The sequence below is a fragment of the Acanthaster planci genome, linkage group LG16 (assembly GCF_054643075.1).
Source record: "Acanthaster planci isolate LZ-2023a linkage group LG16, COTS_SCS, whole genome shotgun sequence".
Lineage (NCBI taxonomy): Eukaryota > Metazoa > Echinodermata > Asteroidea > Valvatida > Acanthasteridae > Acanthaster > Acanthaster planci.
In genome coordinates, this window is record NC_141792.1 from 7,304,961 (window position 1) to 7,318,164 (window position 13,204).

Sequence of the window (13,204 nt, forward strand, 5' to 3'; positions counted from 1 at the left end):
ATTAGGGCCCCGTTTTGTCCGATTCTTTCAGAAATACAAGCTGGCAGTCATGCATGCTCCTAGATTTCACCCTATTTAAAAAAAACACCTAGCTTACGTACTACGAAATGCTCTAATAGCTGGAATTATACAGCTAAAATCGTGATTCGGTCCCCGCATCGCGCAGCTCAGACTATTTTGCCTGCAAAATTTTCATATTATGACGTAGGTCTGGTTCCCCGCGCTCTAAAATTAAAGCGCATTGAATGTGCATTGAACCTCAAAACCAAAGATAGTATGCGCGGCGCCGCGTACAAGTCTTTGCTCTAAACCAGTTAGCCCACGTATCGAAAGGGGAATTCCCCGTCGTTGCATGATTACGCAATCAGTGTAGAATCGAAAGAATGAAGTCTACAGATCTTCATCATGAACATGATAAATTCAAGTCACACTTACAGTAAGCATGTTCAGTTCGTGAGTCCCATAGACGTTGAAGGTTATTTTTCTCCTGGGGGTAGGGCAGTGGGTCCCACCATGGCATGGATGGTGGAGGAAGCTACACGGTGGCCACACGCATGCATGGTATGCATGTATGTGCGTAGCCCCACTAGTAACACCATGGAGGAAGGAACACAAACACTGAGCATGGTTTTATTCCTCCATGCACTGAGTGTGGCACGGACTCTCACAGTCCTGGAGTGGGAGTGAGAGTCCGTGCCACACTAGCGGGGCTGTGCATGTACATGTACATGATTGCTACGTGCATACGTGGGAGTGGACACACATGCCCTACCCCCAACACTGCCCCCCCACCGCAAGTTTGAAACTACCGTGAATTTTTTGGTAGTGGATCGATAGCTTCATCAGAAATATAAGCATGATAAGCCTAATCGCTAAATAGGCCTGTAGTCTAGCTGTACTGCATGAGTGATTTTGCATGATGGTAGAAGGTATCACAGGAAGGAAAAAGGAGAAAACATTTTCCTGTTTTCCTTCCCACATTGCCCTTCAAGTTCAACTACTATTGTGCAAAATTAGCCATGTGGCTTAACTTGTGCGGTGGGTTGTTTTGTAGCTTGTTTTGAACTTTCAAATTCTTACCATGACTGTGTGGCGAACAAAGTCATGTAAGTGCTGTAGTTGTGATGGCAAACTGTAGGACTTCATAATACATGAATTGCCAATTTTAACATATGGTTTGCGATAGTTTTAGAACTATTTCCAAGGATGAACTTGGAAGTTTTAGAACCTTTCTTGAGCCTTCCTTACCATTAATTGATTTCACTCAAAATAGCTCGTACCCTGAATCAGAATCCTGATTTCACCTCCAAAATGGTCCTTAAACTTAATAGCACACGGCCAGAGAATTCAGTGGCAATTTGAAATTCGGATGATGGTGGTAAGTATTCTTACATTCTGGAGAAAGAAGAGAGATTTCTCCTTCAAATTGGAAACTCTTCTGTTGCTGAGCTTGAATTCAAAGTTTCATCTTTTTATTGTGCAATTCAACTGTATGCAAATGACAGGTAGAATTTGGAGGAGTTCCAGTCAACTCAGCCCAAAATAAACTTGGTTTGGAGTCAGTGCAGTTTCAAGTCGTCTTGGTCCCAAGTCAACTCGGTCCCAGGTCATGCAGGTCAACTCTGTCCCAGGTTAACCTGAGTCCCAATTCAATCAGTCCCTGTGGGGAAACTGTACACAAAGTAGGAGTTGATCTTTCATGTGGTCCCTACAGGGAACGTTAATCTAGAAATGGGCACCATGCCGCACATCAGCTTTGTCAGCCTTTTGTTTTTAACTCAAGCCGTGATTGGGAAATTGAAGATGCATGCTTCTCTGGCATTACTCTGTTTGCCAAATGTGCATGTATCTGATGCAGATATGTCAAAAGTTTCTTGCTGTGATCGTCCTCTCGACGCAGTGTGAGATATGCCGGGTTTCCGACTCATGTCGTCTAACATACTGAGGAGAAAAAGAAATGCTTGGAACAAGAAAACGTGAAAAGCAACTTTTTTTCATATAATGCAGTTTTTTGTTTCCTCTTTGAAAACACCTCAGCTAGGACACCTTCCCAAGGTATAGAGAAGCTTTATTGTACAATAAATCTTCAACAATTTATTGAGTGGGCAACTGTTAACAAAAAAATACCACATACTGTCTGGGGGATCTCTTGTTCATGTAGAGTCTTAAACTTTTATTCTGCTTTTTTTACATTTACATGTAATTGTCACGATTGAGTTTTAGGTTTTGGTGGGCAGGTCTTGTAGAACATTCTTCCTGAATGTAGGTATACTTTTTTGGCAAAAAAATTTGATAGCTAAGCTGAGAATCAAACCTACTCTGGGAGCATATCTCGTGATCTCTAGACCACAGACCCTACTTTAAAGTACTGGTAATTTAACCCTAACCCCCTAGGGTATATGTAAAATCGTATTGAAATCGGAGGATTTGGGACTGTTAGGATTAATAAGGAAAAAAGGAAAAATATATTTCTACAAAACAAATAAAACCCACTAAATTAAGAATTTAAGAAGAAAATCATTAAAATATACAAAATCAAAATGGTTAACTGTATGTTCTTAAAAACAGAGATAAACAAAAAGCACATGCATTTCAGTTAAACGTGAGCAGAAAAATGGACGTCTAGTAACTAAAAATAGGTTTAAAACTTACTAAAACAATTCAGAAACAGCAGTAAAAAATTTGATTAAAATCGCATATACAATAAAAAAAAATCTTTCTAATTTGTGGTCATGGAAACTTGTTTTGAAAAAGGGAAGTGAAGTCAGCAATCATATATGACTGACAGATCACACAAACCAATGCTGATTGACCAATTACACCCATCAGTAACAGTACAAAGTCAAATTTAGCAGGGAAGATGTTGTTCAAAGTGTTTACCTTCATGTAAAAACACTTGAAGTATAGAGTAAAGTAAAGCGTTGTCACTGCATTGTAATCTTTGATTGTATGCTGTTATGGAGTTATTCTGCTTGCTTTCCAGTGTGTATCTGGACTATAATGCCACAACTCCCCTGGAATCTGAAGTGCGGAGTGCCATCCATGATGCTTTGGGAGAAGCGTGGGGCAACCCAAGCAGTTCATATGCGGCAGGTACACTTATAGGCACCTTACATCCCAACACAGCCAAATGCCAACTTGGTGCTTAACTTTGTGGTTATCTTCTTTTTCATGACAGAGTCTTGTTCTTGAAAAATCCTCTTGTCTCAGGGCAAAAAGCCAAACAGATCATCGAAGAGGCGAGAGATGACATTGCATCTATGATCGGAGCTCAAAAAGAAGATATTATCTTTACATCAGGCGGTACAGAGGTACGATATAGTCACTCTTTAGTTCCACAAAGTTTAGGATAATCACAGAAGTGTGTGCTTTCAGCTTAAACGGACTACATTGTAGACATCAGTTAATGTACGTATGTATATATAGGCTTAAAAATTGGTGCACATTTGATACAGTTGATGACATGGGGCTGGAAAATTCCTCTAAACTGTCAGCATAACCCTTCTTCATCTGAGAATTATCTCAAAATATCACACTGTGCATTGAACATTGTATATGTACATGTAGGCCAACAACATGGTCATTCACACGGCTGTAAAACACTTCTGGAAGACCTTCCCCCTTGTTGACCAATCGCAACCTGTGATTGAGGACGGGCCACCCAACCACGGAAAGTTCCTTCCACATGTGATCACATCCAACTTGGAGCATGACTCTGTGAAGCTTGTGTTGGAACACCTGGTGGATGAGAGGCAAGCAGGTAATGTAGTCGTGTGATCTATTCTCAAGAAAAAAAAAACATAAAACTTTGAGGAATTTTGAGAGTCAATTGTACAATACTGTTTGTTACTGTACATTTTAATTTCATTTTTCTTTGCAGTGGTGACCTTTGTACCTGCCTCGAAGCTAACAGGTCACGTTGAGGTCAGTGACATTGTTGCTGCCCTTCGGCCTGCGACCTGCTTAATATCCATCATGCATGCCAACAACGAAATCGGAGTCATTCAGGTATCATCCGGAGTTTTGTGCTACCTTTCTGAGTGAATGCGGAAATGTTTTATGCTTGTACCTTCAACTGCTGCACGAAATCTTGCCTTTGCTTTAGACCTTGACTTCATCTCTAGCCTACCAGCCTCAATCCCATGAATCATTCTCTTCATGATGGACAGAACTTTCCGTACAAAACACCGAGTCCACTGGTTCTTTTGAAAACCTCGTTCACCACGAGAAAGCTTTATATGGTGCTACTACAAATATTCAATTGCAGTATTCCTATGTCACACAAATGTTTAAAACACATTTGAAGTCCGACTGTACACATTATTACAAGTGAATCCAACAATCCGTTTAACATTCTTTTGTGTAATTTGATATTCTTTGGTGTGTTAAAGTGGACCTTTATTGATTTTAAGCCTCCCAAACAAGGAAAAAAATTCACGGACCTGATGTTTAATACAAACACACAGCCAAACAGTCCTAGACTCAATGCTCTTAACATATGAAACATATTTTCCCTTTATTTGCTTGAAGCCGATAGCAGAGATTTGCCGGCGCATTAGAGCAGTCAAACGTGACCCCAAACGGGAGGTTCCCCGGGTCTTACTCCACACTGATGCTGCTCAGACCATCGGCAAGGTTGACGTCAATGTGGAGGAGTTGGGAGTGGATTATCTGACCGTGGTAGGACACAAGGTGAGACAAATATGGAGGAGGGGAGGATCAGATGGATGGTGTGGTAGGAGGGAAGAGGCAGGCATATTTACAGCACTCAGGATATCAGGCTGAGGGATACTCATGGAATACAAAAGGGACTCTCCAATTGGAAATCTTCACTTTGAAGACACCAGTACAGTTTGGTTCGGCGACATTTCTCGTAGATCGTGTGTAGGTGTTTATCGGTCCAAGATGACCTTTGAAGCCTTTGGAAGTCTTTTTTTACACACTTGAAGGTTTTAGGAGTCATTGTATGGAGGAATTGAAGTTGTTAGAAAAGGCAAAATTCTTTCCAGTTCAGGCAGTAGAAGACGTGTATGTTCTGGAGACACAGGGTACTATCAATAAGGTTTGTCCTTCCAATTCGTACAGAATGTCATAATAACACAACAGAAAACTGAAGTAGAACATTAAAGAAAGGTTACTGGTGGGCAATGTTCAAAGGCTTGGATACAAAATGAGTTCAGTTTCTAACAGCACATGCTTACAATGAAGCACGTCCGATGCCATTGGAATGCGCATGCGAGGTCTGCCCCACCAGTGTGGCCGTACATAGACTCATACACGTGCTTTGTTCCTGACTGACCTTGTTTTGAATTACCCAACTGGCTCATTGTGAAGGAATTAAAGTCTTCCTGTCGCTAGTGAATCTGCTATGTACAATCATTGCCCTCAAAATTTTGTTAAATTGGTACAGTCTGTGCAGCAGGGTTGTTGATTTTTTTAAATTAAAAAACAAAAAAAAACGGGTTTCTTTGTTTTAAATGAGATTTTTTAAAATTTAAATCGGATTTTTTATATTTTTTAAATAAAAAATTATGGTCATACTTGACAGGTTGTAAACTATATAATGGGTTTTGCCCTTACCCAACGTATATATTAATAAACACTGTATGCTCAGTGCTTGTTCGAAAGCTTGCGAAAAAAGCCACAAGCTTACTCGGGTGGGACTTGAACCCATGATCTCCTGCCTACTAGTGCAGATGTCTTGACATAAAACGGCAAAACCCGTTATATAAATTAACATCTCTCCAATGCAAAAACACATCTTGAAAAAAAGGTTGTAAACTAGTTTTGGACTGCTTTGAAACCAATGATCGTGGTCAAGCACTCGTTTGAACATTGTGTATTGTAATATTTGACAGAATAATCCACTGCAGAAAGGATTTTTAATTTTTTTTTTGTTAATTGGCTTTATAGTGCTGGACAGTTAATGGCAGCCCATATGCTTACACTTCACTCAAAATTTTCTTAGTCAATCACATCAAAACATGTAAGGGGTTACTCCAGGACATAGATGAATTACTCAAAGTTAGGAATTTCCAACAAGATTCACGTTAAGGGTTTGTGTGTAGACTCCCTCAGTATTGGTAACAGGGTAGGAAAGATTGCTTCCAATTCTGAAAAAGGAGGAGGTTGGGCATAGAAAGAAACAGCCCATTTGATTCACAAGGATCTGGATCTCGATCGGTGACCCCATCCATAACATGGGTTCTGATGTCAGTGAACCAACATCAGATCACTGATTATGAACCAGGTGTGCATAAATCAAAATCAGCTGAACCTGTCAACTGCAGTTGATTCTGTTGAATGTAATAGTTATTAAAGTGGAGCTGTGTGGTGTGGGAAGGAGGTCTCGTTATCCCTATCAACCTGAAATGGATTTATCTGTTTTATGTTTACAGTTTTATGGGCCACGGATAGGGGCTGTCTTTGTCAAAGGAGGGGGTGTGACCACACCTCTCTACCCCATGCTGTATGGAGGCGGGCAGGAGAGGAACTTCAGGCCAGGGCAAGTAACTGACAGGCTATGTGGCCACACTCTGTGCACAATTTTTGTTTTTCCCAAAACAACAAAAGTTCTGGGATTCCAGAGTTCAGGTGAAGTTAGATTGACCTGTTATTGGTTTTGTGAACGTTTAATTATTTATTTGTTTTTCAGGACAGAAAACACCGGCATGATTGCAGGACTTGGAAAGGTGAGTCTCTTGCCGTGCAATTTTCAGTCCTTCAAGCTCTGCGGAAGAAATTGATTCTCAGTGCAAGACAAAGCACCACGCAAGGAAAAGGAGAGTGATGTGGTTTTTTTCTCGGTAATTTTAACTGCCATGTTTAATTTCTTTCCTTTTATAAACTAAACAGTAAGCACTCGTTGGACAACTTGGTATCTGCCAGAGCACTCCCTCTGGCAAGATTTGAACCAGATACCCAGCTTAAACTCAAGCATGGAAGACGGATATAAATATTTCCTTATTAGTAATGTTGCAGAACTTCATAGATGTCTGGTTGAGTGTTTGAATTCAGAAAAGATAATTCGTGTCTTCACCATACTGAGAATTATTTAAGTACATGTATTCTTTTAACAGGCAGCAGAACTTGTGTGTCAGAACTTGGAGAAATATGAAGTGCAGATGAGAGAAGTGCGAGATTACTTGGAAGACCAATTGCAGGTGATTCTGACACACATTCAAGTAATTGTGTAAAACCAGTGGAGTAAGTTATATCCACATATACTGGATCCACATGTACAGAGGACAAACTGAATATGTGCAAACCTGCAGTGCTTCTACTTACAGTCCATTCATCACCCAAGTGTTGACTTTCATGTCCTTGGCCCAAGTAAGCACCTTGCAGAGCTGGTCACTTGCGAAAGTATACAACTATTTAGTCAGCAAAGTAGTCCAAGGTACTGTTGCGAAGGAAAATTGTCACAGTTATAAATAATTCAGTTGAAGTCAACTCTAGTGGCAGACTCAAGTCATCTAATTTCTGTGTAAGAAAGGCAAGCAATGTGTTTTATGTCGCCTGTTGTCTGCAAGTTAAATTCATTGTGCAAATTGTCATGACCCCCTGACTCAGTCCTTCAAGTAACCTCAAACCGTTGTTTTATTGTCCATCTTTTGCTACCTTTGAAACGGAGTTTTTACCAACTGTACTAGACAAATCTATGGAATGCCACAAGTAAAAAGAAACAATTAAAAAATGGTGAAATGTTAAAGTCTGGAGCAGATCCCAGAGTGATAATTACCTCCATTAAATACTTTAACTAAATACTAAATGAGCACACATGTACTTCCAATTTTTAACAGTCATCAAACAAAAAGTGGGTTTTGAGGCAATATTTAGTTGCAAACTTGGGGACAGTGTTTTGCAAAATTTAGCAGCCCATATAAATGGTTGGCCAGTGTTTGTAAACAAAAGATAGGTCCATTACCACATATTGTACATTCTTGTCTAAACCTGTGATGACACCATAGATGAGCACAAGGCAAGTAATTTAACTCATTGTACTTAGTGCCGAGTGCATGCATTTGCACACAGGACTTGTAGGATGGCAAGATCATACCCAGAGCTTGAGTTGCTTGCTTAAAGGTGTAATTGGTAGAAAATGACAAGTGGGATAATGGAAAACATTCAGTATGTATCACTAGCAAGTCTTCACTGGTAAACAGCTTGTCCCAACCAGTGACATGGAACCTGATTACATGTACATGGCTTTAGTGCCCTGTTTAATTTGTGCTTGCGCGGCCTTTGCTTTCGAGAATGGCCAAGTTTGATGAAGGACGGTTTGGTGACTGCTGGTCGATTTTCCCAGGTATCCTTGGTACCTGGCAAAGTTGATCTTGATCCAAGATAACCAATGTATCCAATAGGAGTAAAGTTTTAGAAGCCATGGGGTTTTTTTTACTAATCCCTCCATGCCCTGCACAAAAGTGAATTCAGCAAGAAACAAGCTGCATTCTACTTGATTTGAGATTTGTTCAAATTTGTCTTACTTCAGTCCTTTTTTACACGGCAGAATGTATTTGGAGATGGCGTTCACTTCAACAGTAGGTTCCCATCTGGGAGTGCAAGAATTCCAAACACGTGCAATGTTTCATTCCTTGGACCGGGGCTTGAGGGTAAGTCTGGTCATACCAGTGGCATAGCTGCTGCATTACAATGGAGAATATACGCAGATTTCAAAGGGGGGGCACGGGCATCCGCAGGGAGGGGCACATCCCCACCTAAAGTTACACCACAGAGTCATATACATGTAGTATACATGTACGTTGGTTTTCAATATTCTTTGTCTATTTGCACTCCTTGCAGTGCACCACGATGACTCTTGGGAATTATGTACTGTACCTATGGACGAGTTCATTTTGTACATGCAATGATGTGGGCAGTTTGTGTGGAGCGAATTCTCAATTCATCCTGCACATTATTTTGCACACTTGTCTGCTGAGCAATATCCCTTCATCTGCAGGTTACAAACTGCTGCAGAGGGTGACCGTTCTTCAGGCTAGTGTGGGAGCAGCCTGCCATTCAGAATGCCACAGCAAGTGAGTTACTCTTGTTCTTGTCTGCACCTCAGCGAAACAAAACACGTGCAGTTTATAGCACTTAACTTGTCCTTGGTTCATCTGTCACATGTTCATGTATTCACAATGGAGCCATCCAGTTGGAAACGGAAATTTTTCTGTCACAGACCTCGTTATTATTCATGATTCCAAAAATATTTTTCAAAATGAAAATAGTATTAAGTTGATGGTGTTACTACATGTACTTATCAGCAATTTGTGTTTCAGAAAAGCATGTTTTCATTTGCTAATCGAAAATGATAAGCAATTGTCTGTGTAGAGAATTACCCAAATATAGACAAGTAATTTTATAAATGACTTGGGTTTTGTATTCTATTAAAATCTATAAAGGCTTCTTTGAGTAACCGCATTTGGAAGTTTGAGGGAATTTTCAGGAAAAGGAACTCTAAGAAAAAATGTCATTCACTCAATCAGAAGAGCTAAACCCAAGCATGTTTAGTTTATTTTATGTTTGTTGCACGTAGTTAGCCCACGTACCACAAATTTTGTCCAAGAGTGTGTCATCACTGTTTTGACTACTTGACCGTGATCTGAAAAATCCACACACACGGCAGCTTCATACATGTTCTATACTTTCATACGCCCACAGCAACCAAGCGCTCATTCACTGCCACAGCGCTGTGCACACCTTTCTATTACAGGCAGAAGTGTTTTTATGTATGGGACATCTGGAAATGTGCAAGTGACTTTCCAATCTAGACATAATTGTTGCTTAATTGCAGCCTTTGCATTGGGTTTTTCCAAGCAGAACCTACTGGCTAGGTTCGATTGAACAAATCCTCACTGTCACAGGTTCTGATAGAGTAAAATGGTAGCGTGCATTCCATTTTTTTCTCTTGATAATAAAGTGGTCAGCAGATCCCAGTAGGAGGTTGGCTGGACCATGCCACTTGACATGTAATTATGTAATTATCTGACTGAGAAAGCTTTTTTTGCAAAGGTAGCTTTTGTTATGATTTCATATTCTGGAGATAAGTTTCCTATTTTGGAGATTTCAATTTGGTTTTGTCAGGCCATCCCACATATTGCTTGCTGTTGGGATCCCCTCGGAGGTAGCAGCCAATGCATTACGACTCAGCGTTGGACGACAGACAACCAAAGAAGATATTGACAGAGTGGTTGACGATCTCAAACAAGCTGTTGCAACATTGAAAGCTGAAATGAATTGATCAGGTTTAGCAATTACCATGTCAGTAAAATATGAGGTTACGTTTATAGAAGGGTATTGTATGTATTGGTTTTCAGTACTATTCGGTGCCTGGTGTATGTTGTTATTTTGAGAGGTAATCTTTCCCCCCTTCCTGAGGTGCCTTGGTTTAAATTTAACGCTGGTCATTTGTTAAAGGCTTAGACTAGATCAGGGATACTGATACTTTCTGTCTACTGAGACAAGGTTGGAGCAGAGTACCAGCTCATATCTCCTGAATAATGTGTCAGCGTAGGGGGACATGATTTAGGAGTATTTTGCTGCCCAAAATAAATAGCGAGTAGTGTAAAAAGTGGATTAACTGAAAAAGAATCCCAAAAGGGGTTCTGCCAGTGTACAGATTTTGGTGTGCAGGAAAAATGAATAGGGCGATCTACTCAAACTAATAACCCAAACTGAACCAAATGGCAAATTTGCCTTGCAGCAAGAGGCTTTTGACAATTTTATTTTAATCCTCCTATGCTGAAGTCACTCTTTGGGTCACTTGGTAAACACCTCAATGAAGCACAGCTGTGTCGGGTTGTGCACTGCACCAACAGTCCCTCACAGGAATATCACATTGCACTTTTGTGCTGCCCAACAACTGTGCTTCACTGTTTCATGTGCATCATTGTGCAGTAAACCAAATGCAGTGAAGAGGACTGCATAAAAGACCCTGTGTCAGTTTGTGCTGGCAACCAACCGTGTACACACCCAACCTGTGCATGTTTGAGTTCCATGTAGAAAATACATGCAAAAGAGTGACTGTGGGCACTAGTGCATATTTCTGCTGTAAAACCAAAGGAGGGTTAACCCCTTCACGCCGGGACGCGTTAAAACACGCCGTAAAAATTGAGATCCTCAGCCCGCTTTTCAGCTATTATTCTCGGCCCACGTTCGAGCGAACACGGTGAAAGAAGGCAGACCATGGCTCATGTATATATGGTAATTGGCCTTTGTGTGTAGTCCAGAAATGAAAAGACCGAATTCGCATCATAATCACCAGCTTCACAATAGTCCCCACATTGAAAAGAGGCAAGGGGAATGTGGAAGCTTGAATAGAGCCGCATGCCACCGAACAATCAGCCTTTTCACCGTGTAATTCAAAGCGTGCAGAGCACGCTGGGCCACAAACCGAGAATTTGCAGTTTGGCAGGTGGCCTTCGTGGCCAAGCGTGGCTGGAATTCTTGGAGTCGGCTCTCGGAAAGAAATTCCCGCCGAGAAGGGGGTCAAAGAACAAATTATTTTAATATTTACAAATAAGTACAGATAATAAATAATTGAATAAAATTACTGAGCCAATTGTTTCCTGTCATCAAGTTGCATTCAACAGGGTTGCATGAGTGTGATATGCTTCTGAACATTAGCAAATTCAAAATACGTGCAGTGTAAGTTTTTGAATTGCCAGAAATTCAGCCTCAATGCGGGCGTCACCCTCCCCAATAGACCTGTAACGAGAAATGCCCAAACCTCATGCAAGGTAACAGTCAAATCAAGTAGAAAAGGAATGGCCGGCATGAATCGACCCAAGTTTTTAATTAAGAAACAAATAGAGAGACTTACATACAGAACCAAAAGATTACATGGAACATCCCACGGCTCTGGAGATTCTCCTGTGTGTTCCAGTCACAAGAGTCCCTGCTGAATTTCTTGCAGCCTGGTTTTTATATAACCAGATGCAAGTAACACCAGTGGCATGAGGCTAATGATCATGGAGGGCCAGAACAGTCTGTATAAATAAAAGACTACTGACGGTTACTCTCTGGCTCTAGCAGAGTAAGGAAAAAGAATCCTCTAATCACAGTGACCTAAGCATATTGCGTACATGGACTCAATTTCACCGAGCTAAGTTTGACTGCTCCATGTGATGGAGGGAAAATAATGTATTCTCCAAAATTTAGAATCAGGTCACATGTATGGAGGGCAATTTGTACAACTTGTTACAACAAAAATGGGGAACAAAATGTTCCAAATGAAATGATTAAGTCATTTGTTGTTACAATACTTCATGCAAGTTTTTGAGCTGCATACATGTATGTGTAATGCCAGGCCTGCCAAATTTCAGGGGGCTTTGGATCTCATCACTTGGTGTGCAGCATGTTTGTGCCCTAGTCACTGTCGGTTTCTTCTTGTGGGTCACTCTGTTGCTTGACATAAGCTGCCTTTTGCCGGTCTTTTGAAAAACGTTTGACGTGATGATAGACTCTGTTCTACTCGTCACTGTCAAGAGATAATGGCTACCATAATAGGAATGCAGTGGAGGGATCCCCCTCCTGATTTTTGCAGAAATTACAGTACACTTGTACATGTAGAAATTAGTTATATTCCCAAATTATATTTGGGAAAATTAATTTTGTAGACACTGGTCCACTGGAATTTAATAATACAAACAAGGGAAATTTGTAACTTAGGGATACTACTGTACCACTTGAGATAATTGAATAAATAGAGTTTTTGTGAGATCTTACATGTTACTATTGGTTCATTCCATTTAATTAAGCCCAGTGTCGGAGCAGACAAATCCTCCTTCATTGGCAGACAGATTTCCAGCTGCTTTACCCTGACGGTAGCGTTACAGAGATTCTGATACCACAGCATACACGTTTTGTTGAAAGTTAACGCTGACGACGCTCTCACATTTTAAGAAATCCCAAAAGGGGAAAGCACTTTAATAAAAACTCATTTGATTTGTACGGACATAAAAACTGGACAGAAAAATAAATTGGAATGGAACAACTTCACATTGCAAGAAATATTGTTAAAATACTATAACCAAGTATGCAGCACTTCCATGACACAAGTATTCAGATGTAAAAGCTAATTAGTAAAAGCTAATTATCTAGTGGCCAATTTGCTAATATGTACAGGTATCTGCCAATAAAAATCAGAATTTGAACCAGAACTTTAACACTTGTGTAGTTCAGCAAATTGTATTTCAGG

The 13,204-nt window shown here is 40.4% G+C and overlaps 1 protein-coding gene across 2 annotated transcripts; it reads left to right on the top strand.

Moving 5' to 3' along the window:
- The first annotated feature begins 275 nt into the window (after positions 1–275).
- scly (selenocysteine lyase) lies at positions 276–12,731 on the top strand. 2 transcript variants are annotated; one of them, XM_022248541.2, is made up of 12 exons: positions 276–436; positions 2,984–3,093; positions 3,211–3,311; positions 3,568–3,760; positions 3,881–4,008; positions 4,531–4,692; positions 6,399–6,505; positions 6,656–6,692; positions 7,080–7,163; positions 8,513–8,615; positions 8,963–9,038; positions 10,090–12,731. In XM_022248541.2, the coding sequence occupies exons 1-12, from the start codon at positions 384–386 to the stop codon at positions 10,244–10,246; spliced, it is 1,311 nt and encodes a 436-aa protein (XP_022104233.1). In that variant the 5' UTR covers positions 276–383; the 3' UTR covers positions 10,247–12,731. The 2 variants fall into 2 exon arrangements, with proteins under 2 accessions (XP_022104233.1, XP_022104234.1); XM_022248542.2 differs by having other exon boundaries at positions 277–424.
- The last annotated feature ends 473 nt before the right edge of the window (positions 12,732–13,204 follow it).

What these genes read in the sequence shown, in the direction of transcription:
- scly (XM_022248541.2), top strand. Translation starts at nt 384, where the DNA reads ATGAAGTCTACAGATCTTCATCATGAACATGATAAATTCAAGTCACAC. An exon ending in GGTGGATGAGAGGCAAGCAG is followed by an intron (nt 3,761 to 3,880) that starts GTAATGTAGTCG and finishes TTTTCTTTGCAG; the next exon opens with TGGTGACCTTTGTACCTGCC. An exon ending in GAGAGGAACTTCAGGCCAGG is followed by an intron (nt 6,506 to 6,655) that starts GCAAGTAACTGA and finishes TTTGTTTTTCAG; the next exon opens with GACAGAAAACACCGGCATGA.